The 26,152-nt window shown below is 38.2% G+C and overlaps 1 protein-coding gene across 1 annotated transcript; it reads left to right on the plus strand.

The window, feature by feature from the left end:
- Positions 1–14,603: 14,603 nt before the first annotated feature.
- Positions 14,604–23,589, plus strand: ostm1 (osteoclastogenesis associated transmembrane protein 1). Its single transcript, XM_041976429.1, has 6 exons — positions 14,604–15,072; positions 15,361–15,475; positions 17,439–17,536; positions 17,627–17,737; positions 20,739–20,904; positions 22,539–23,589. The coding sequence occupies exons 1-6, from the start codon at positions 14,683–14,685 to the stop codon at positions 22,592–22,594; spliced, it is 936 nt and encodes a 311-aa protein (XP_041832363.1). The 5' UTR covers positions 14,604–14,682; the 3' UTR covers positions 22,595–23,589.
- The last annotated feature ends 2,563 nt before the right edge of the window (positions 23,590–26,152 follow it).

Below are 26,152 nucleotides of genomic sequence, written 5' to 3' on the forward strand. Positions count from 1 at the left end.
GCCCGAGGAGAAATCACTATAATATTCCTTTGATCTTGCTGAAGGAACACATAGAGAGCTTTTGGTCCTTAATAGAAAGTTTAAAACCACATATTGGGTTTTTATTTTGTATAAAAATGCAGAATGATTAAAAACACACATTAAATATTTTCAAACTTATATTTTCAAATTATTGTTTGCTCTCTAGCGAGATGATGACTTCTTGATTTATTCACTGATCAGGACAAAATACCCACCTCCTGATTATTATTCAGATCAATATGATTTTCAATTGTTTTTAGTGCACGTGTATGCAATTCTTGTGAGTGTGTGCGTGTGTTTGTGGGTGGCTGGCGGGATGTGTGAATGCTGAATGTGTGACATAATCTCCTTAACTCTTCCTAATCCTCGTCATTCACTGATAGCCTTTACACAAATATAACCAACATCATGGTTGCCGGGGCTTCCCTCTTTTACTTTCTCGTATGAGTGACTCTCTTCTCCTCCAACAGTCAATGAAATTACGCCAACAAAGAGGCATTGGATTGTGTATCTGTTTTTTGAGGGGACTCTGCATCAGTATGCAGATACTTGACATACTATAGGATGGACTTTGACGACTTTAAGTCCGGCAGAAGTCAATGCAAAGCAATGCAGAGAGATTCACATGTGTGCTCATTATCTGAACCTTGAGAAAACACCTTCCAGAGAGTGTTGGAGACATAGCTAGATTTATGGACCTCACGTTTTCCCGCTAAGACAATGTCAATAAAACTCAAATAACTCCTAACCAATTAAGCATTAGTTTTCACGTTGTTTTTCTGATCATTTTTACTGTTAGAAATCACCACCTTGGAGGCCAGTTTAACTCTCTTTTATGCACTGCTACTGTGCAGGCCCCTAACCGCCCAGGCGTGAACCAATTGGCTTTAGGGAGAAGTCACTAAGCTCCAGAGAGCAAATAATAGGGGGAATTCAAGCCGGCCAAAGGCCCATGCAGCATGCATCCTTAAAAAAACGAGCCAAGGAGATCACAGTCACTCATCTTAAAGCGTATAGACACTAATGTTCAGTGGAGATGGTTGAGCTGTAGAGAATTCCTTCATATGCTGGTGTGATGACAGATATAATCTGAGAATGTGCACTGCACTGCAATAGATTAGTAAAATAAATACATAAAAATAATAGGAATTAAAAAGTGTGATTTCAGCACCATGGACAGTTCTACAAAAGGAGTCACTAAATAGATTCAGGTAACTCGATCATTCGAGTAAAGGCCCTTTGTGCTTCCAAGGTCCCGCTTTAAGTAGGGGTTATTCACATATACAAAGTTTGATTTCCAAAATGAGTTAGAACAAAATCTTGTGGATATGACTATATTTTTAAATTTGGAAATAAACTTATGGCCATAACTTTAACTTTCTAATATTCTCAAACCTGCAAATAATCAAAATAAGATGTGAGTCTGTGCAGATAGTATAATAATAAATAAAGACAAAAAAAGTCCTACTAAGTGCAGAGTAAATAAATATGTTTACTGAAGTACTGAACACATTTCCTCTGTTTTCATTCTGTTTTCATGTTACTCTTTACAACTCCACCAAATCTTTGTTACTTAATCACTTATTGTTGCACATAAAACATCAAGAATGTATGCAAAGAACTTATAAATATGATGCTTTAATAAAAATATATACCAAGCAGTTTATAGCTGTAAGATTAGACATAAGCCATTTAAGTAACAGAAAGTTGGCTGTGATTTAGAAAAAAACTTGCCTTAAAAAAAAAAACAAAAAGAAAAAAGAAAAAAAAAACAGATATTTTCAGTTTTAACAAACAGACTGATTATTGAAGAACATACACAATGCAAAATACAATCAAGATGGGCTTTGCATCAGTCAACTTCAACCTGCTTTTGATTTAATACAAAACACATAATGAGCCACAAACTTTTCCAATTTGATTTAAGTTTAATATGTGTATTTTTGTAGTTGTAGTTAGGTGACAAACTTTTACTTGTGCAACCTTGTTAATACTCTATTTTTCTGTTCTGTTGTAATGTAGTTTAAGGATATTTAATTAGATGTGAACTCATCCTTAAGTTAAAAACTAAATCTGTATGTTATCACCTCTTAACATAGACTTCTAAAGAATAAAGACTGGTAGATGTTGTGCATTAGATGTATGATGGTTATTTTCTCATTACACCAAGTATTAGTGATTGATACACACCCGCATGAACCATTTTAGCACAACTGGAAACACTTCAGTGAATCAGCTCATAAAAGGAAACATTATCCTTTAGTATAAGCACTGCAACTGCATCTTTTATCCGAAGTGGAGGACTGTATGTGGCTTTTTATTTGGAGTCAGCAAGAGGGAAATGTTTCACACAGTGTGTGTGTTTAAAGTTTCAGGGCTGCAGAGTTGGTGCAGCATGACGTGTACAGTAACCATCTGACTGCATTTCGAAAATAGTAACCCAGCATTCCTTCACCGCCATCACACAGCATGCAATCACATAACCAACACTGCCGTGTAGTCTAGTCACACCTATGCATGCGCGAACATTTACGCGCATACACACTAAGGCCTCACAACCACGTTAGTCTCCCCCCAAAAAACTCCGACCCAGGATCCAAACCCAGAAAGCCACAGGTCGGTGCGGTGCAGTTGGACGCTCTGACAAATCTATTTGGGGCAAATTGTCAGTGAGAAACTTCCGCTCGAACTGCCTTGGACAAAACTGGCTGTTGGGGAGAGCAAATCCCGCGGCATGAGGGTGGGGGACAATGGGGGGCGAATGTGTTGATGTGCGGCCGGTGGCTGGGGAGGGACAATGGACGGATTAGTCAGTCCCCTGGCTGACTGATTTGAGATGGCTCCTCTCAGCCTCTCGCCGTGGGGAGTCCCATTGTCCTGCTTCTGATTCCCACTTCTCACAAACTCCAAACAAAAGTCAATCTCTTTCTCAAGGGGGGGAAATATCGACCCGTGTTACAGCTGGGGAAAGTGACTCAAAAACTTATTTGGAAGGACCACTGACTCTCTAACTCCTCTTCCACACTTTATGTCGTTTCACTCTTCATCCTCGTCATTTGCCTTTACTGATAAGCGGTGGAAATGGTAGAGGATAGCTGGGATGCTGAATGATCCCAGTTTTTCAGACTCGAGTGGGGCTGGGGCACCTGTTGGAAGCTTAGAGACGGCTTTGCGGCCAGGGTCATTAATATTAAAATATACAGAGATGCCATCACGGGCTGGTCTGAAATCGGTCTGATGTCGCCCCTGGGTTCCCTCTCTGGATGGATCTCTGCTTTCAGCCGCTCGTGAAGAGCTTTCTTTTCTTTTTTCTGTCTTTTCTTTTTATTTTTCTCCTCCCTGAAAAGACTCGTTAACAAATTATGACAGCTGAGTAGAGAGGCTTAGTCTGTTCACACTGCAAAGACAAACATGTGGGAGCCAAGGAGCCCGCGATGTGATCAATGTATCTACAGTTCATTTAAAATTCTGCCTGGGGTGTGTGAAAGTGTTTGGATTTGCCAGAGCTGAAAAGAGCAAGTTTAAGTCATGCAGGGGTGACTGGACTTAGGGGTGAAATATATATCTAAGGCAACTCTTTAGTGACTTTGATACATAAAGCAGACAAAATGGGATAGGTAAAGTTTTTTTTTTTTTTTTATGAAAAGAAACATGTTTTTACTGAAACTTCTTGTGTCCCTTTATCGTATGAAGTTGCACAAATTCAACAAAATATGCAAAAACTCAAAAGTTCATGAGTGAATATTGCTAATTATTTAAATATTAATATCTCACCACTGAATACTTCTACTTCTTTAAAATAAGTAAAGGTTTATTATCTTCTGAAAATTCAGTTTGGGAGTTTAAGAGAAAATAGTGTGTGGCTTAATTTTCCTTCCATCAAAATTCAGATGATCAACCTTAAAATAAATTAAGTAAAACAAAACAAACAAACAAATACACACACACAGCCACATAGTAGATAGTGGTCATGACATAAAAAAAAGATTAACCAAGAATGGCTCTCATTCATCTGACGTCACTCTGACAGTAACTCTGTTCAGCAGGTGGATCTTTCCTCTGCTCTGCTTCTCCTGATGTTACCCTGCCTACTCAACAAGTCAGGTTCAATGATCACGGTCTTAGGTCATAGCTTCCACTCATCATTAACCTTTGCAAACCCTGCAGTACAGGGCTGTCATGTCATCAAGAATCCCACACTCACATCATGGCTCCCAATGCACACCAAGATGAAAGCCATCAAGGCATTTGATATTGTTTCTGACTGAGTGTGTGCTGCTCTCCAGAGAACAGATTTAGGTTCATATGTGTGTGTGCCAGGCAACACATTTATGTACAGTAATTGGAAAAGAAACTATTCAGTCTTAATTCTAAAGTGTTTGGAAAAAAATCATATGGTTCTTATCAGATCCTAAAATTAGATAACTACAACCTTAGATGATTAAAAATTTGTGACATGTAGTGGTATAATTTTCTGTGTAGTATGTTCCTGGGAAAACTGATATTTATCTTGAATGTTATCCACTTGTGAATAAATTTTCTCTTTGCAGAATAATAGGAAATAGAGTTATAGCTCTCTCCAGATTAATGGGCAGTCTGTTCCTGAAGATCGTTGCGGGTGTCTTTCCTCTTTGCCATTCTGTTACACACACCTGAATTCTCCAGATCACCAAACTGCCAAAGCGTGTTATTATACAGGTGTTCTCATCTGCTGATGATCAGTGTGTTCAGAGGCACCAGCCTGCTACTTATAATTCCCATGGAAACAGTCAAAGTGAACTACTAAGTTTTTCACACACTGATTCTGAATTTTGGCTTAGAATTTTAATTTTATTTTATTTTATTTGTAAATAAACAATGGCATGTTGTAATTTATTGTTCACCTGCTGTGGTATCTATTTAGTTTTAGGATCTGGTGGGTGTCAGATTTTCCATTTTTTATTATTATTAATAAATCTGGACACATAAACCCTTAGAATTGATAAGAGGTAATAAGAAAATTTATTTTTTTATTTTTTTATTTTTTTTACTAACTAGGCATGGTCCATCTTTCTTAAAATTAGTACTTTCACCTCAACATGACCACCCTTTCAAACAATATACTAGGAATTCTTCAGCTCACTGAAGGACAGCAGTTTCAGGGTCTATTGTCATGGGACCCCTTCATGACCTCTAATAAAATCAGAAAAATGATTCCACAGAGCAGAAGGACTCTCAATCATTTCAATCTTCTTACATAAAGTAAGTAGATGGTTGGTATGCTCTGATGAATTTGGACCTATAGTGAACTTGCTTGCTTTTGTGATCCCTACAGATTCCCAGTGGCTGAGTTGGCTGACTATTGGATTCTTGCACAGAAAAACTGGCTACTATACAAAGCTCAAATGATTCTATAAACCCATCAAATGTTATTGGCATGAATGATTACAATTTTGATTGACTTTTTGTTATTAATTTGGAGCTTTTTTAATTTTTGGTGTTTGAAACACTCAAAAAGTACAATGAATTTATTTTTTTAAGTTTTATTTCCAACCTGCTTTAAAAAAAAGCTTTTTGTATACAATTTGTACATTAAATGACAAATGGAAAATTATATAAATAACAGAAAGTAGCCTAAATGAAAGAGAGTAAACTAATTTCAGCTGAGTCACCTCTAGTGTACAAATGACAATGGACAAAAATCAAATAAATTATGGGTACAAACTGGAAACAGAGCTGTTGCTGGAACCTTTCTAAGAACAAATAACATTATTTATTCAAGATTTCAATCTCCATCATCCACGGTGTCCTCTGTCTCCTATCTATCATGTTATTTATTCATGGCTGGTGTTCCTACATTTGAAGTTTGGCTGTGTCTCTTTTTGATACTGTACTATCTTCTTCTGCACCTTCTGTGAAAGACTTAGCAGCATCTGTCACTTATGTAGCAGCCTATAAAGTAGTTGATGGAAATCCAGTTTTAGCGTGCTTTTATAAGTGTGTCTTCCGTTGCTTTATGAAAGATGCAAAAAGAAAGAGGTTAAAAGTGATAACAGGTGAAATAAGAGGTGTATGCATGTGGAAAATAAGCAGGTATGGAGCTCAGCTTTGGTGATGGTACAACTGACATCACTATGGGATGGAAGGATACCACAAACTGCTATCGAAAACCTGCACATTTGAGGTGGGAAATATACAACTGGTCAACCACAGTGAAACACTTTTCATGTGCACAGGTTTTGAGAATTAAAATTGAGATAAAGCCTGTTTTAGTTCTCCTTTCAAACACACTTACTATACATTAATTAAACATCTGCCATTCAATACGGCTACTTCGAGGTTGTCTGTCATGATATAAGAAATTTAAACTGACTAAAAGTTAGAGAATAATGTCAGTGTGTCATGGTTGGATTATTTTCAAAATGATCTCAGTCCTAATTGTTTTGAACACATCAATATGTGAGCAAGCTTCAAATATAAGATGAATTTCGGTTGTCTAATCAAAATAAAAGTGACATGATGGAAACAGATTGTGTGTTATGTGAGAGCCTTTTATATGTCTTTCTGTTAGACTTTTTTGTACCTTTGTAAAATAAAGAGAAGGAGTGATGAAAGCAGCTGGGGGACATGGGGTCCTTTAGAAACACCCAAACAATAATGAGGGCAAAGAGGCACTTATTTTTTTTTCTCATATTCACCACATTTTCTCAATCATCCACCCAGCCACCCAGCAGCTCAGTGAGTTCCCATCCACAAATTCCCTTAAAGTTTCAGATGCTCACAATTTCACAATACCCAGATGCTGTCCTTTGGCCCTTTACCCCCCTCAACCCAGAGCTATCATTCATAACCTTTCTGTGGAGCTGGGAGTGAAAGAGGTGGGATAAGGAAGAAAGAGGGGGAGCGGAGAGCAACATGGCAGCTTATTTAGAAGACTTCCTTTATTGGAACATGTGCAAGCAGTTCACTCACAAAGGACTTAAATAGGATATTTTCTGTTCCCTATAGTTGCTTTCCCCTTTTAAGTGCCGAGGCAAAAAAAGTAAGTTTACAACTCCCTCCTCAATGGGGGCTCTTCACTCTCAGGTTGCGGGGACCTGAGTGACCTAGGAAAGTTAATTAGGAGGCGAACAAAGAGCGAGCTGGAGCAGAATGCCTCGCCTCTCCTCCAGCCAAAGATGTCATCCATTAATTAGGAAAATCTTTAAGGTGGCCTTATTGAATTTACAGAAAGCCCTGTGGTTGGCGGGCAACAGTTTTTTGATCAAGCCTTGACTCAAACAATGCCTTTCTAGGGGTTAAAAAAGAAGAAGAAGAAGGGAGGAGATTGGTGGTAGAAGAAGAGAGGGAGAAAAAGAAGGGGGGTGTGGATGTATGGGTTTGCAGAGCAGTACAGTTTAATGGGGGGGTAGCTGCTGATTGTGACAGCTCAGATTCACATGGGTATGGGGTGCATAGTTTGAGAATGATGTCATCCAAAGGCAACCTGGGGGCTTGGGAAGTAAGGAGGAGGGGGTGCTGAGCTTGAGCCACAGGAGCCACTCAAAGTTAACATCACTGCATCTGGGCCAAATCCTTTTCTTTTGGCCCAGGAGAGGCTTCCCTGCACACCAAGCCCTCTACCACCCCTCCCACTGCCTCGTTCACAAATCAGGGCTTGCTTTAAAGCTAAACCTTTGCTAAATGACGAGCTAACTGCCTATTCAACCCCAGCTCACTATGAATAACATAACATGGCTGGATAACATGGGACTGTAATGAAGCTTCTGTGTTTTTATTAAACTACGCTCAAAGTATCTCACCTTCTTGGTTGGAGTCAGTAATATTGTGATACAAAGATTTGGAAAAGCTTCCTTTGTGGAAAAACAATCTTCCAAATAAAATCAAATGATCCAATGTATATTTAAATGCTACATAAGATATAATGAATGATTATTTTATTATTCCAAGAAGGAGCAATATTGTTGCAGTAAAATGACTGTTTGGTCATTTTAATATAATAAATAAATTTAAAAAAAGAAAACAAAAACAACCCAAGAACTGTCAATCTGAATTGTAATGGGTTTTTGCTGCAAATAAAAATGACCTTCTGTATCTGTCCTTCTTGTATTGTGAATGAAGAAGCCTCTGGCTGAAGACATGTTGTTGTGTAGTGGGTGAGCGGTCAATCAATAACAGTAAAATGTTAGTGATTTATATCAAAATGCTGAAACATACTCAAAAGACTTGATATTTAACACAGCATTAGCTTGAGAATCTTTACTGTTCCTCTCAATTCTAAATACAGCTAACAGCTCATTTACAGAGAATATATATAAGTTATATTTGAAACATATACTGAAATGGCTTGGTTATTGCTGATTGGTAAATGGTACAGTGAAGTAATGATATAATTCCAATTGTTGGTTATAATGTACTATAAAAGGAAGCTACACAAGCTAAAAAACAAGACATGTTTGACAGTATGTTGCAATATTTGACTCCTTGGAATGTTTATTTTAGATTTCTTTTTTATTTATATTAATTTAATTTTTGTTCTCTTGATGTTTGTATGGTCATAATCATGGCTTACACAACATCTTTTAAACAGCCAATAGGAAAGCAGCAATATTAAGTGCAATTTAATGTCACATGCATGCTCATGCTATATGCTGGCATGCTGTTGTGTCCATGTGTCTTCTGGGACATGAACCCCTCACCCTACCCCCTCCTGGGGGACTAATTTGAGGGGAGGGTCAATGTGTTTTGTTGCTTGTCAGAAACAATCACCCCCGGCCCATTACATTTACAGCACGTCGTGCTTTCATTGCTGTAACACACTGAGCTCAGAGAGGGGGAAGGTGGCTCTGAGAGGACCATGGAGAGAAATCATAAATTATCTAAACAGACAAAAGATTACAAACATCTGTGAAAGAGGTTCAGAGATGCCAAATCCACATGTTACATGTCTTTTTTTTGACTGATTGAAGCTAGGTCTTTTGTCTTTTTCTGTATGATGTAAGATTAAAAGTGAATAACAACTTTATTTAGTAAGCCTTTACAGCCCCCACCTCTCTCTTGTCCTCTGTCCCGGCCCACCCGTCCTCTCTCTGTTCTGTTTGAGCACTGGAGGTTGTCAGTCGGGGTTTATGTCCAGTTCACTGGAGCTGAAAGAAGTCAGTTTCGCGTCTTGTTATGGAACAAGTCGTCCTCCCTCTCAGGAGTGATGGTCTGGGTGAGCAGGGAGCGGGACCATCCACTAGAGACGACCAGCAGTGAGGAAGTCAATGCCACTTTTGTGTTGCTGCTGTTGGCTGCATGTTTGGTAATTATCCCCCTCTATATGAGCACAGACTGGACTTTTCCAAAGAGATCCCAACCCAACCGGCCCACAGAAGAGTGCACAACATACAGTCAACAAAGATTAACTTCTCACGGAGTCGCTGAGACGTCTGATTGGGGGAGACACAGCAAATACACGTGAGGACATCTCTCATTTGAGGTGATGAGCGGAACTGCAGCCTTGATTGAAACTGCAGCACTGGTTGGAGACTTGTAAAACTGCTGGACTGCTATAGACTACCACCTCCTCATCTACTTGAATAACTTTTTTCTTCTTCTTCTTTTTTGCGTGTTACCTAAAGTAAATTACTATATTTATTAAAAATGATGTGAAGTTTCAAACATTTTCTAAGGGGTTGACTGTCATTTTGGTCCAGTGGTTTTGTCATTAAACATCTGAACCCATCAACCATTTAACAAAAGTCTTCTTAGGTGGAAAGACTCTACAGTTGGCATAAAATGTTGGCTAAAAAAACAACAACAAAAAAAAAACATTTATGAACTAGTGGTTTGACATTTAACATTTTACTTATTTATTATTAACATTTTACTTATTTATTATTTGGAAGATACATCAATCCTTAAGGTGTATACAAGACAGAAGTGTGCATCTGTTGAAGAAGTGTAACATATCAAAAGTCTGTTTTTAACATGTCTGTACAGTATTTTGTGATTTTCTTGAGAGGTGCTCTATAAATAAAGTTTTACTTACTTACTATAGCTATTTTGTTTAAAATCAAAAACTGGTATAAGGTTAAATAACCTAACCTTAACTTAATTTAACTAAGTTACTAAGTTTATCAAGTAAGAATTGTTTAATATTTTCCACCATTCTGATTTGCATAAATGTTCTGTTATATCTGCTCTACTGTCAAATGCTGCTGTACTCTTCTTCATTAGATGATACACAGATGTGGTGTGCTACATTAACCAGACACACATCAAATAAGGCCTGTTAAGTTTATGATATGTATGTGTGTTCACTCTTACTGTCTTTATGTTCCCTCTCATTGTTGCACTCTTGTATCACAGCTTACACTTGTAAGAATAAGCTTAAAGTTGATGTAGCAAAACACTAGTTTTGGGACAACAGGTCATCTTTATAATTTAACCAAATATCTTCTTTCATAAATGAATGTCTGGTATTTGTAACAAGCAAAACTACTTGAAAATCATTTGAAAATTCAGTGTGTTAAATTAATTTCCCTTCTGCCTCCACAGATGTGTAGCACAGCCTATATAGCCACTGCAAGGTTATGAAGTAAACAATATGCATTATCATTGTGTTTATGCTACAGAATGCAGTAAGGTACCATGGCTGATGGCTCTATGGTACACTAACCCCTACAAAGCAACTACTTTGTACTGCTCATGCACAAACAGACTGAGCTGCTGTATATCATGCTGCATTTACCAAACATGAGGAACTTAGATTAAACTTTCTTTTTTGTTATGCAAGTACAAATATTTTCCTAAAGCATATTAGGCCTATGCTATTTGAAATGCTATAATTATATAGTTTACAAGAAAATGTTAAGTGGGAGATTGTTTCTCTATTCCAGAGGGGCAATCTGCACAATAGGATAATAGGAAGGAGTAGAAGGGGACGAAGAAGAGGAGGAAGTAGTAATAGTTGTAATAGTAGTAGAAGATGAAGATTATTATAATTAATTACCTACGCTGGTCATACAGTTCTCATTCAATATCACCTACATCAATTGCTAGCCACATTATCACCTGTCTTAGGCCATGTCCACACGGCACCGAAGCCTTACTCTCTCTTTGATCATTACCACCTTCTTCATGAAGTTTCCTTTGTTTTCCCAGATACTTTTAAACAGGTCAGTTTTATAAGTGGTATGAGCCACATATATGTGAACAATACCACTCTGCAACAACAGCAGTCGGAAATCAGTTCATTTTGTGGCTATCAAACTAAAGAGCATCCACTATTTCAACTAAAACTCCTCCATTTGAAAACGCCTCAGCTCAGCCCCTTTCAAATGGCACAGAATAGGCCTGCCTTGATCTGTATCAATTGTCATCCTGGGGCTCAGGGGCACTTCGGCGGCCAGTGTGGCGGGCAAAGTCAGGGCTAATCCCTGGAAAAGGAGGGAATCACGGGAGAAGAGAAAAGCAACAATAACCAAGTCATGCGTATAAAATGAAAGCGAAATCTCTATTATCACTCCTCGCAATTCCCAGCAAAGTGCTGAAAATTGGGGTTAGTTTGTGATGCGAGTCAGACGCGGTGGGAAGAATATGGGGGTCCCTGTGGGTTGGGAGACTCACACGACGAAAAGGGCAATATTCTGGAGAAAAGGGGAAGAAGAAAGCCCCTCTCCCATCCCGACATAACCATTAAATGCAGTCTGACTTTATGTTGTATAGAGAGGGGGGGACAAGAAAGGAGGCACAGTTCTCCAATGAAAGAATGAGGGTTTTGGCGGATTAGGGACGGCCCAAAGGATGAAGAATAACTTCTGCAAAACTTTACAACTATTTTCTCTCCCCACGCCAAGAGCCAAGTTTAAGGTTGAACTAGTTTGAGTTAACCCCTTTGTGATTGTCCAGCTTCACCTGGGTCATATCAGGAGGCCACTTATCCAGAAACTACAAACTTGGTCAACATGCAATAAACCATAATCTGCTAATCTCATAGTGTTGGGATTTGATAAATATGTGCCTTAATGGTATAAATCAAAAAGTATTCAAAATGAGAATTGATCATTTCAAAGAACAGCATCAGCATTATTATACACTTTATGAACTTAATAAATAGTTTTACAATAGGAAACACATGTTAGCTTTATATGGAATACAAGCTTATGAAAACTTTCAAAAGTTAGATTCACTATCTCACTATTTAAAAGTTAGAAGCAGATTTACTTGATGTGGAAAAAAGTAGATTTAAGTCATTTTTACATTACTTGCTTTTATTTATACTTCTTCTTAATTTGAGAACTTTAATTCAAAGATACCTGGGTGAAGGTTTTACATGTTGAACTTATATAGAACAGTGTTAACTGACTTTCAATTTTTTAGAGAAAATCTTTGTGTAGGGTCACATTTCATACACAAAATAGTTCTCAACTATTCACCCAATCTTGATCTAATGTCATAGGTGTTCAAATCATTTAATATTTAACCAAGAGTCAGGAATAACAGTACTGTGTATCAAAATTTTCTTTTCATCTTCTTTCTTCTCTTATTAATTATCCCTTGACCTCTCAGATTTATATGTTTTCCCCATATATAAAACTGTGCATACTTGAAACTAGCTCCACCTGCATCAGCTATAAGAACAACATGATGTTAATGCTTCATTAAAACTGTTAAATAAGAGGCACTAAGTCAGTACTCTGAAACATTTTAATGCTAATACTTAGCTTTTTTTCTTGAGCTGGTTTATTTTTTTTTTGCCATGACTAAAGACTCATAGTAGGCTAATGATTGTTATAAAGCCACTTTGCAGAGGAGTACAAAGCCAACTTGTTTCATCCAGAAAATGCTACATCCATATGCATTAATAATAAAACATTACTATTACTTTCCACGAGTCATTTTATCCACAAAGAATTTTATCTTGTGAAAATCTGTTGATAATACTTATGTATTTTTATGGGAATGTTGCTAAATTTACCTTCGGGTGTGTTTTGTATTATTGTTGGGCTCCGTTGTAGTAAAAGATCAGATCTGCTTATTCAAATCTACACCGAACACTGGAAACTGGATACTTATTATGGTCTGTACAGCTTCAATCTGTCCTTTCCCCAAATTAATCAATAGCCCACATATCTTCTACTCAGTTTCATCTGTATTTAGTGCTCTAAATCATGAGGAGCCTCTAAGGCGGGGCTCCTGAAGGGCTCTTATCATCACATCCTTTAATTTCTGGGCCTAATTAGTGATTTTTGTCCTCTTGGTTTTTCTATATGCTAATAAATGCATTATCTGGTTATCTCAGATAGTGATGATATGCCGATTTGAACTTATGTGGTAATCTTCTGATTGGAGGACATGCAAAACTTAATTCATAATGTGATCAATTAAACGACTAAAATCATGGCTACTAATCCTAATACAGAAGAAAGAGAGACTTGGAAAAATGGGCAGGGTTTTTTTTTTAATAAAAAAAATGGCATGACTGAAGACTGAGGTGTACACTACTCAGCAAGATCGTTAAGAGTTTATGCTATTATCACATCTTTCTGGAAAATAATGAAGGGATGGGGAACATCTGAACAATTAGGTGAACTCTGGTCAGGAGAAGAAGAGTTAATGAGCTGCCGGTGCCATGTGCTGTGAGAGGAGCATCAGAGGCCAGAATTATCAGGGGAGTTGAGCGCAGCTTTAGAATAGACCGCTAATGCCGTGCGCATTCTCTCCCTGCTTATTTTCATTAGGCTCTGATGACTGCGGAATTGATGCGGCCCGCAAGTTATCAAGAGCCACTAATTTCACATTAACGACCATTGACTGCGGTGGCTTGATTTGAGGGGGTTTTTGACAATTATCACAATCAGGATAGGAGCCCAAATCGTTTACCTTGACTCTGTGATTATTTGCTCCGTGCCGAGTGCACATTGCAAAATTGTATGGTGTCAAGAACCCGCAAATAATGAGGAGAGCAGGAGAAAGTGCCATTTCTTTGTCAGACACGCACACTTAAAACCTCACTGAAACTGACTCATAGCCTATGATATAAAGATTGAAATCGATTGATCACATAGGCTAGGCTAAATGTTCCTTTTCAGCTTATAACTAGCCTTAAAAAAATTAACAGGGTAAATTTCATTTATTAAAACCAAAAATATGTTTAGGCCATATAAATCTAAATGACTGGGTTTTGAAATAAGGTGGTGTTAGAATAACAAATCGTAGCCTAAATAATTAAATATTTTTAAGTGTTTTCAGAATTTAATTTATTCATACATGGTCAGTGATGTTTGCCATCGATGGTAATATGTATTTTTCTTTAAAAGAATTCTGATGACAGAATTTTTAAAGCCTACAGTCGGCCTATTGAACTGTAACACGATATGATGTAAAAGTAGGTTTAACCAAAACAAATGTAAACAGTGAGAGAGCAAGATCACGAGTCAGAAAAAGGAATGACGTGTGTCCTTTTAAAAGAAAATGGCTGACTTAATAAAACTGTAGGCTTAATTTGAGGTTGTGGTAAAATATCTATACTAACACAACCTCAGATGTCATAAAAAAGTTTTAAATGAATCAAGTTGGGTAGTCTCGCGAGATTACCAACAGAGTCACATGGTCACGTCGTTCGGAAATGAGGAAGTCATGGGTTGTTTGGGTTGACAGCCAAAGGCAGAGTTTTCTTTCTCTTCGTTTTCAGTCATGTCGCCAAATAAATACAGTTTGTTTTATTTGCTTTCGGTGATAAATGTTTTCGCATTCGTGGGTAGCGTCGTGGAAAATCCCACCTCTTCAGATTCCGCGGAGAAACAGAAGCCAGTCCCGTTTTTGAGTCCGGTTGCTGATGGGGTCAACTCTCCTGTATTCAAGCCTGTTGCGGAATCTTTATTACCCTTAAATCTTCTGTCTTCCTTTCCAGAGGACCTTGAGATAAACGAGTACTGCAGCGAGCTTCTCCACGTATTTAGTCGGCGATATGTTACTTATGTGAACTGTCTGGTACCTGCTGCCCGCCCTGTCAAAGTGTGTCAGAATTGCCATTCGAGTTATGGCAGCCTCGTTGACATATACAAGAACATCTCATCCGACCAGGTACACGATAAACTCAAACTGTATTCAAATTTGCAGTCAGGAGTGTGTATATACAGCTTGCTCAAAGAGTAAAGGCCGTGCTTATGCTCAGTCATAGTCAGATAGTCAGTCACGAGTCTTGTGATGTGACTGAGAAATTTGAGGAAACACGGATTTTTCTCTGAATGAAATTAGAGGCAAGCTGAGTGATTCGCTTTAGCTGATCTGTTTTATCGGAACTGAATAGACGTATAAGTGTTTGGCCATAAAGTAATTGAGTACATGATGCTGTGCATGTGTGTATTTCAGATGGGTCCTGGCAATGTGAGCTGCAGCTACAGCCTTCTGCACAGTGATCGGCTGATGCTGGTTTACCTGCTGTACAGCAACCTGGAAAATATCTGGTTAAAATCAGACTGTGACCGTAAGTTAGTCATAGATATATGCTTGGTCTGCATGGTCTTACTAAAATGTAAAAACATTTTTTAAATTTAAAACACACAGCTTTATTTTATTTTATTTTTATTTAACTTTTATTTATACAGGTAGTCTCATTTACAAAGGAAACCTGTTTATGGGTCAAAAGGGTAAACACCAGCTGTATTTTCTATCAAGTTTGTCTGTTTGTTAGCAACATAACTCAGAAAATATAATAATAGAAAAAATAACAGAAATAGAATAAGGAACAAGTGATTAGATTTTGGGGGGGATTTGAATCCATGTCTGGATACAGAAATTTTTTAAATGATTCTTTACCATTGGGAGATTATTTTGTCATTAAAGGTTCTAACTCAGAAGATAATTCCCAGAATCCTTACAGGATTACAAGATAACATCATGGTAAATACACTAGCAGCTAACCCAGAGTGCTGCCATTAGAGAAAATGCAAAGTTTACTTCACCTTGGTGTCTAAGGGTATGTTACCAGGGTCAAAGATTCTAAATAAGATGTGGCATCTATCCTGATGATAGAAATAGATAGTGATATTAGTTTAAAAAATATACAAGTGTTGACATGGGGTTGGTAACTGGGTGGACTGTTGGGGCTTTTGGGGTTTCTCTCAGGTGAGTGACCCTATGGCTTGATGAAGGTCTGCACTCTATGAGTGCTTCTAGTTTATTTTTTTAATTTAATTTATGTACATTAATATTTATGCAACCCTACTGTACTTTGCGGCTATTTCAGACCCTTTAGCTCAGCATTGTGGCTCTATGTATGTGACAGAGCAGAAGAGGGAAGACAGATGATTCAGAGACCATTCTCACGAAATGGCCACAAGGGACTATAAATACAAACACTTCTTAATAAATATTGATAAATAATCAAGATAGACAGTAAATCCCAAATATCTTAAAGTCACACCACCCTCTGAAGCAGAGTTCTGCTACTGTCGTCTGGTGAGAAACATGAAAAGAAATGGACTTCTCGGACATTACTCGTTATGTGAAAGATAAATATTTGGGGCAGTGTCCCAATTTCACAAATTTTTACGAGGCTCTCTGAAAAATAACAGCAGATCTGTTTCCTCTTTGGTTTTTTGATGGAACAAAATGTCTCAAAAAAGAACTGATTTCACATCTGTCATAGTTTAATCTCAAGGGTAAAACATTGTAAAACTTACAGAAAATGGTTTCATGTTGTTACAGTCATAAACAGAAAATGTTACATCTGCCAGCTAATCAATCTAGCTTCTCCACCTAGCTTGTGCTAGCTTCCCCCATAACTAGCTAGAGCTAAAGTAGACTTTATTTCTTGGTGCTGGTTCCTCCAAAATGTCTATGTAAAGTGCACGGGGTGTCCGACCTCGCTTTTGAGGCTGAGGGTTGTGCTCTACAGATTCAAAGCCTCAGTCATTGTATGGATTGCTGATTTTGAAAAGCAATCAACACAATGTCTAACAAAAGAGCTTGCATTGGTTAGCCGGGCAGTTAGTGCAGAGTGGGAGATGTGTCATATAACTCTTATCTTTAGTATTATTAAATTATTTCATTTCTTTCTGTTTAAAGTTCTTTAAATAAGAAGTCTTTTTTGACTCTGTCTATTTTTCTGCCTTTTCTGTGAATGTCAAATAATAAACTAAAGGCTTCTGAACAGTAATCCATAAACAAATAGGAGGAATAAATTCAACTATTACACACAAAATAAAGAGATCAGAAAATCATAAAAATGAAGATGGATGCAATAACCAGGGGATTTGAGTTTTTTTTTTGTACTAAAAGTTATTAATCAGTTGTTTCTGCTTATTTATTTGTTATTATTTGTATTGTTAAATCATCTCTAATTTGGTTAAAATCTTTTGGGAAAACAAGTGAAGATTATTTGTATAAATTATAGTACAAATGTCTTTCTGACGTTTGTTTGTTTGTTTTTTGTTTTTTTTGAGCAGACTGTGTAACTAATGAGTACCAGAGCTTGACCAATGGGACGCTGCACTTTCTGGCCATTCTCAATCAAACTCTCTCTTGCTTTGAGAAGTATAAACAGGTATGCCTGATCTGGCTGATAACATTTGTTTGACTACGATGAGTTTATTTACATTAATTAACTTTGATCACTGTTTTTCATTTCATGTAGGGAAACCATACAGAGCTGTGCAAAAACTGCAAGAGCACATATCGGGGCCTGAATGATCTGTACAGCCAAATGGAGAAGGATAACATTCTTTGTATTGACTTAGAAGATTCAGTAAGTATACAAGGAGGAGAGATTCCTTTTATTTGGGAAGAAATAAACTTCATGCCCGTAGATGGAGGCTCTCATTCATTATATAGATTTTGGCATGTAAAGTCTTCCACACATGCATACTATGAATCATACCTGCATGGGTACGGTAGGAACATCATCTTATGACCAAATTTATGCTATCTGGAGCACCTGTAAAGATTACCAAATACAAAAACTTTCAACTCAGTTTTGCAGCAGTTATGAAGTACGTGTTAAGACCAAGACCAGAGGGCCTCCACACTGAGACAAGGACAAGACTTAAAGAGGTGGAGAACAGACTGGATTAGTTACATGCTGGACTTGAAGAGGTGCTACAGAACTTCTCAGTGACACGCCACCCTAACGATGATGTAATTCGGCTTCTATCTTGCATCATACCTATACTGTGAGCTCTCTCCTGACAGTAAAAGTCAGTTCTGTGTTGACTCTAGTTTTGTCTTGCTCTATCTCCTTCTTGCTTTCTTTTCCGGTCCTCTTTCGTTATCGCTGAATCATCTACTCTATGGGTTCAAAACAGCCTGTGTGTTGATATGTTTGCTAGCGTGTGATGTGGTGTGTAAAGAAAACTCAGTAGCAAATTCATACGGCATCACGAAAGCAAAAGTTGTGAAGTGCGGTTTCTCAGCCCTGGACAACAACGGCTTCAGAATTGTGCTTAATAAATGTCACTTGTGCCATCAAAGGAGTCAGTTTTAGGTTTGGAAAGTTACATGACTTTACTTAAAAAAAAAACATCAACCTTCAACAAACTAACCTTTGAGATCCACATTCCCATAATAAGTAAAAATAAATTAAATAAAAATAAATTAATTAAATTGACTAAATAATCCTCCCTGAGCTGCCACCTTACTGTGGTGGAGGAGTTTGCGTGTCCTGATCATCCTAGTGGCTATGTTGTCGGGGGCTTTATGCCCCTGGTAGGGTCACCCATGGCAAACAGGTGTCTAGGAGAGGGACCAGACAAAGCGCGATTCAAAAGCACCCCTATGATGACGACAAATCCTGGACCCAGGTTTCCCTTGCCTGGACGTGGGTCGCCGGGGCACCCCTCTGGAGCCAGTCCTGGAGGTAAGGCATGGAGGCGAGCGCTTGGTGGCCAGGCTTTTGCCCATGGGGCTTCATCGGGCTCAGCCTGAAAGGATGACATGCCCCCCCCCCCTCCCCTCCCATGGGCTCACCACCTGCAGGAGGGGCCATAAGGGTCGGGTGAAGTGTGAGCTGGGCGGCTGCCGGAGGCGGGGACCCTGGCGGTCTGATCCTCGGCTGCAGAAGCTAGCTCAAGGGATGTAAAATGTCACCTCTCTGGCGGGGTACGACATCAGACCCAACAAGAACCCTAAAAACATGTAAACCAAAGGTGAATGTGCTGAAAGAGCCTGGATCTCTGGAAGAGAGAAAGAACTAAATTTGTAAAGTCCTTTACAGAGGGCTGTGTTGAAATGGTGGGGGTAAATACAGGGGTAAATGGGATAGACATAAGGCAAAGTGGGGATAGGATAGGAAATAAAGAGTTAGGAGGAGTAAGGAGTGGGTTGAGATTGGTTCTGCTTGTCCATTGTGAGCTGGAGAAAGAGAAGGTAAAGAGCTAGAGCTGTTCCTTAGAGCCGTAAACTCCACTTCCAAAAGCTTGTCTCCTGCTTCTTCTCCACTTGTAACTTCAGAAATGAGAAAGATTTCATGTTTTTATTTAAGATCCAGAGATCTAAAGTCAGCTGAAATTTGTTGACTTAGAAAAAGCCAAGGCAGTGTACCTGAAGTTGGAGATTTTGCATCATGAGGTACTGGATCCTCTCTGCTTATTGGTGGAAACAAAACTTTCCTTTAACAAGAAGCATCTCCTCAGTTTCTCTTTCTTTTTTTTAACTTGTTGAGCTGCCTTCTTCCAGCTTATTTCTGACATAACAGACCTCAACAGAGAGCTCCCTCTGGATGGTCTCCTATGTTTTGGAGCTCTTTCTTTAATCTCTTCTCTATCTCAGCCAGTGTGTTTATGCCTTTTTGCTGTGACCCTTCTGATTTGCTGATCTTCGTCATGGAGGAGCGTTTCCAGCTGAGTGGCCTTCTCCTGCCATGTCTTCTCAAAGCTCCTTGGCTGGTCAGCAGTAGTATTCAGCGTTTCAGTCTTTGGTTCTGCTCCCTTTGGCCCAACTAGTTGGTGTTGGAGGGAACTGATTTTCTTCTGTCTGAGTTCAATCTTCTTGTTTACTTAAAGAGGTCAGCCTTCAGCTCTCTATTGTGCTGCTCAGAAACAGACCTGTTCTCATCTGAAAGCTGCAATGTTTCATTTTTACATGCAGCTCTTTCTTTCAATCCATATTAGTTAATATTAACAAGCAGGCAACATGGTACTGAAGTGGGAGAAATATCAAAAGCATGTATACAAGATATTCATGTATCCATGTGACTTAAAATGAAAAACTTTGAATTATAATAATATTGACTTAGAGTTGGACGGAAATTTAAGGGAAATCAGTTTAATATTTTGAATAATTTGGCAAAAAATCTTGGCAAGATCTTTTTAAAAGAAAGTTACCCTTGTGTCAGTGTATTGTTGCATTAGTGTGTCCTGGTTTGCACATCTCAACCTGTCCTCTCTTGCTCTCTCTCTCTCTCTCTCTCTCTGACATTGTGCTGGCTGATTAAAGTGTAGATGGTGCAACCAGTGTGATGATTAGCAGATATCTGAACACTTTGGTCCAAAGACACAGTTTATATAGCACCAGCTATATAAATGCGTTTTTTCCCTCTTAGAGTTGGCATTGTAATGTTCTGTTTTAATTTGTTTAGCAAGTTTTTAAGTGATATTATGAATTTCAAATGCAAGAATCCACAACAAACACTTCAGCGAAATGACTTCTTAAAATTGAGGACAGACTGTTTGTTGAGAATGTGTCAAAGTTTTGGTGCTATGTCATTGTTTTCTGCTGAGGTTTATGTTGAGTTTCCTACTGCCTGTCTCCAGATGAATCTGACCCGCAGTCTCTGGAGTAGGACCTTCAATTGTTCCTTGGCTCGTGAGGAGACGGTTCCTGTCATCGCTGTGTCCAGCTTCATGCTTTTTCTGCCCATCATCTTCTACTTGAGCAGCTTCCTTCACTCTGAACAAAAGAAACGCAAGCTCATACACCGTGAGTAACCAGCTTAATTCGCCCATTGTCACACACAGAGATTTTTTGACAGGGTTTTGAGGGGTTTGGGGTCTTTGTGGCGGAAGGGGGACTGACTGTGTTACTGGGGTTTGGCTCTGGATCAGACAGGGTTTAAGCATTTATTTTTCTGTGTGATTGTGTGTGGTGTGGATGGTGGTAGCCTTGAAGAGTTTGAGTGTTTTTCAAAATTCTGAAGGAACTAAAGCTAAACAAACTTGTTGCAGCCTGTGCTGTAAGGCAAGGCAAGTTTACTTTTATATGGTCACATTTCATGTAGAAGACAATTAAAAGTGCTTAAATAAAAAAAAATTTAATTATTATAGCAGGGTGCAGAGGAAGCATTACAAAGTACAATAAAAACAAACTTTAAAAAGAAATAAAAGAAATTAAATAAAAACAAAAAGCTTAATTAAAATAGATAAAATGCAAGAAATAAAAGTTACAGTGTGAGAAATTAAAAGTTGTTTGGATAAAAATAAAGTTTTTAAGTTGGAAGGCTGGAAGATAAATTTAAAACTGCTGAGAGTTTCAGCAGACCTGCAGTTTTCTGGGAGTTTGTTCCTCATGTGAGGAGCATAAACGCTGAACGCTGCCTCTGTATGTTTAGTTCTGACTCTGGGAACAGAAAGTAGATTTGACCCTGATGACCTGAGGGATCTGGTTGGTTCATAATGAACCAGAAGATCTGATTGTATTTTGGTCCTAAACCATTCAGTGCTTTGTAAACTAACAGCAGGGTTTTAAAGTCAATTCTTTGACAGACAGGAAGCCATTGTAAAGATCTAAGGACTGGAGTTATATGATCTACTTTCTTGAATTTAATGAGGACTCGGGCAGCAGCGTTCTGGAACAACTGCAGCTGTATGATGAACTTTTTAGGGAAACCTGTGAGGACAACATTACAGTAGTTTAGTCTACTAAAGATAAATGCATGGACAAGTTTTTCTAAAACCTGCTGACCATCAGTCCTTTAGTTCTCCATATGTTCTTTAAGTGATAAAAGCCTGATTTACAGTTTCCTTAATGTGATGTTTACAAAACACCCTCATGTAATCACATTTGTTCTCATGTATGAATAAGGTTTTGGTAATGACTAGCAAACAATGCTAGCTAAAAGATCATCAAATTGAGTTTCCTCTATGACAAGGGTGTCCGAAGTCAGTCTTTGAGGGCCGCAGTTCTGCAGGTTTTCAATGTTTTCCTGCTCCAACACACATGACAGCAGGATTGTGGCCATCGAGGACACAGCTGGACACCCCTGCCATATGACATAGTAGTTGTTCCAGTCAGATTCAGACAATTTGATGCTCTACAAGGAGACAAAACCTGTTTATCTTTAAGATTATGAGAACACAATCTGAATTATTCACCTTAATTTAGACATATGACAACAAAAAAATTAAAATAAGTTAAAATGAACAAGCTGTATGTAATGTAAAATGAATATAAAATGATGCCTTCAGTGCTCTGGCTTTTAATGAGCTAACCAATTTAACAAGCATCTTGGACTCGAGGTACTACAATAAAATCAAGTTGTCATGAAAGTCAATTATCTTCTCACTTTTTACTTCTGCTCCTTTTTGTATAGTAATTCAAGTGTTCTCTATTTACAGCCAAGCGAGCGAAGTCATACGCCACTCTGATGAACATTCAAGACAAACAGAGCTGAAGAGGACAAAGATCACAGAAATGAGGAACAGAGCAAGTTTGCCGTCTTGTTCCTGAGGTTTCACTGACATCCATGAATGTAGAGGACTCGACAGCAGCCTGCCCTGATTTTTTTTCTTTCTTTTTTTACAAACCAGTATTCAGAGGGCTACAACGATCAAAATATTTTCAACTGATGGCAAAATATATAATTTATAATGCGCTGTAACAACCGTTAGTCAAACTAAATATTTGCTTTCACGTCCTTCAACTGTTGGTTCGAATATGAGCTTGCTAATCTGTTTTTGGGACACATAAAAAAATTATGCAAAAATAGGTTTTTCTTTAGGTTTTAGGAAAATGTAACAAAGTTTATGCTTCATAAATCTCTATAATGCTAGATTTGCAGGAACTTTAGAAACTTCTAATCAGATGGTTGTTAATGTTTCTGCACAGTATCCTCTAAATCCTCTCCTGGCTTTTCCTTTCTTTTTAACTGGTTAAGAGGCTTCAGGTTGTTCAGCATCCTGCTGTCACTGGACAAAGTGAGTGGTTTGAATGCAGTGTGTGTGTGTGTGTGCGTGCACATTTTTGCCTGTATGTACTCTATTTATGGGTAGAGAAATGGATTTTCTGTCTCTAATGTATGTCCAGAAGAGAGCTCCAAAAAGGAAGCACTTGATGTCCATTAGTGGTGACATGTATCTGCTGTAAGAAGGGGCGGCGGGGGAGTGCACATTGGTGGGTTGGGAAGTAAATAAAGACATAACTCACAATGTAAGAGCACTCCAAAGTATCACACAGTGATGTTACCTGTTTTCTTGTCAGTGTGTTTTTGTGGTTGCATAAAGCTTTTAATGTGCTTTGTTGTCATTTTCCACTGATGTTTAATTTGTTAAAGGTCTGATTAAAATTTTCTTTATGTCATGAGTGCTGAGTTGATGAATATGCTGTTAAGCAAGATAAACCTTAATTTTGAATTCATGAACCCAAATAAATATTTCTCTTTTGTCTTGAGCATGGTGCAAGTATTGTGCTCCTAAGTTCAAATATTTCTGTATTCATCATTCATGATTTTAGCACTTTTTAAGCCCTGTTTTTAATTAAAAAAACTTAGACAGGTGTTGAAATTTGTTTTTTGAAAAGCAATTTGATGCCTGAAATGCATTTAAAATGAAGAGGGCTGAAAAACAGGAAAGGTTGTCTAATAAGTAAAAGAGATGTATAGAAAATATCCAGTAAATGGCTGATGTTGTAAATGTTTTTTTTTTTCTTTGAAGCATAGAAGGAAATTCTTGTTTTCAAAAGGTAATGTATGGTTTTTACCTAAGCATTTTACTTAAGGTTGCAATGTATTTGCAAATCATAACACATTATTTGTGAATTCATTCAACCATAATGTCCCAACTTTTCAAAAAGGCTGAATAGATTTTCAGCCTAGAGATAATTTTCATACTGGAACATTTGTTTCATGACTTGTTTGTTGCAATTCAAATGGACACTTATACAGTGACAGCAGATTTTTTTAATACATTATGAGCAATTTCAGTTCCCTTTATGTGCAACCTTTACGATAAATTACGTAGCCCACTTGATAATGCTGTTAATAATTAAATAATCTTGTTCAGTAATAACTCCATAAGTTCTTCTTGTGATACTTTATAGCATTTTGCTGACGCTTTTTAAATTATTAAAAAGTCAAATTAACTTTGATCTGGCCTGTTGCTGCAGTGCAACCAGCATTGTGACCAGGGAGCCCTGCTGTATATTTAAATTCCTTTTCTTTGCACAGGAATGATCCTTGTTCTTAGGTTACGTGGCTTTGTGTCTCCTGCAACGAATCTTTTTCTCCGTCATTAGCAGCTAATCTAAACGCGGGATAAAGACACTTGGCCGAATAATCGCAGCAACACATCCGTTAAACTACTTTGGCTTTTTGGTCTTATGGAGCGCAGCCACTGCTGGCCATCAGCAGCATTAAGAGCATTACGGACCTGCCGAGTCATATGATCCAGTTGCGGCCAACAGAGCGGACAGAAACACGGGCTTTTTGTCCTTTGCGCTCCGGGACAGGAGGGGTGTTGAGCGGCTCGTGTGCGCCGCGGCCCGGTGCTCAAGAATGACAGCTTTGGCGTCCATTAAGCCTCAGGCTTCTGGGATCTGTAAGCGGGGCTGAAAGTCAAGGGTGGGGGGTGGGAAGAGAAGAAAACTCCAACCAATACCGGAGATTGCCACGTGAAGGAGGGGGCCGGTGGAAAAGCTCAACTTCTGGTGGATTCTACGAATTCGACTAAAGTTAGTGGAACAAGTGGGCAATTTAGATCCGTTATTCATTATTAAAGATTTGAAAGTATATTACACGTGAAAAACACGACGTGAAGAGGCAGATCATCCCATTTTGTTGCCCTTCAAACCTGTTTGACAAAAGAAATCCATGCATCCATGCACAATCTTTAGACTATTATAATGAACTAAAACCATAATTGTGCAGAATTAGGGAAGTAAGTTAGGACAATATACATATTTCCAATCTAACCTGGTTTATGGCCCTAGTGTAAATAAAACAAGCACCTTAAATGCTCTATGACCATGAAACTATTGTTTTTATCAGCAACCCACGTACAGTCTGTCAGTTTCATCATGATGAACTTTTGCTGAAGTAGCATGCTGTGCCAAGAGGTGAACTAATTTTAAAAAAGTCTCACAAGTTCTAAATAGGATTTAAGTCAGATGAGAAAGGCAGGCCTGGTCATTACTCAATCATCTGTGGGGCATTTGCTGCTTACCAAGCTGCAGATTACTTTGATGAATGTGATGGGTATTTATCAGAGGGGTGTCAGTAGAAATGAAAAAAGCCACCGTCTGGTAAATGATAAATGCCCTGTATTGTAAGTGGCCAATGATGCTGAATGTTTTTTGTTTTTTTTTCACCCACAGCTAAACTTTAGTCCAGTCACTTGAAAACTCTTCTCTCACCTCACAAAGCCATTTGTTGTAAGTATGATCTGTACAATCTGATTTGCAACAGGCAGTATCGGTCCGAATTGACTCAAAACAGGGAGACACTGCATTTGATCTAATCATTTGAGTACATACTTAAAAAAAATCAACATTAGGGATCTCAAAGAATACTAACAGGGCAGATCATACTGAAGGAAAACATGCAGCACATATATATATATATATATATATATATATATATATATATATATATATATATATGTGTGTGTGTGTGTACCTGCACCTTTGTTTGGACATTCATTTTTATCCTTTCCTTAATTAAATGGACTTACATAGCTTGATCACTCAAAGAACTTTACACTACCTGTCCCATTCATCCATTCACACACACTCATACCCCAATAGGCACATTGGGAGACAATGTGGGGATACGTATCTTACCCAAGGACACTTTGACATGTAGTCAGGGGAAGCCCGGAATCGGCCCACCAACCTTCCGGTTGGAAGAGGACTGTGCTTCGTCCTGAGCTACAGCCACCTTTTGAAATATAATGAAAAATCTAGTTCATTCTCGATGATTACAATTCATTCCAAAACCCACCCTCCATCCTGCTTAGGC

The sequence above is a fragment of the Melanotaenia boesemani genome, chromosome 22 (assembly GCF_017639745.1).
Source record: "Melanotaenia boesemani isolate fMelBoe1 chromosome 22, fMelBoe1.pri, whole genome shotgun sequence".
Lineage (NCBI taxonomy): Eukaryota > Metazoa > Chordata > Actinopteri > Atheriniformes > Melanotaeniidae > Melanotaenia > Melanotaenia boesemani.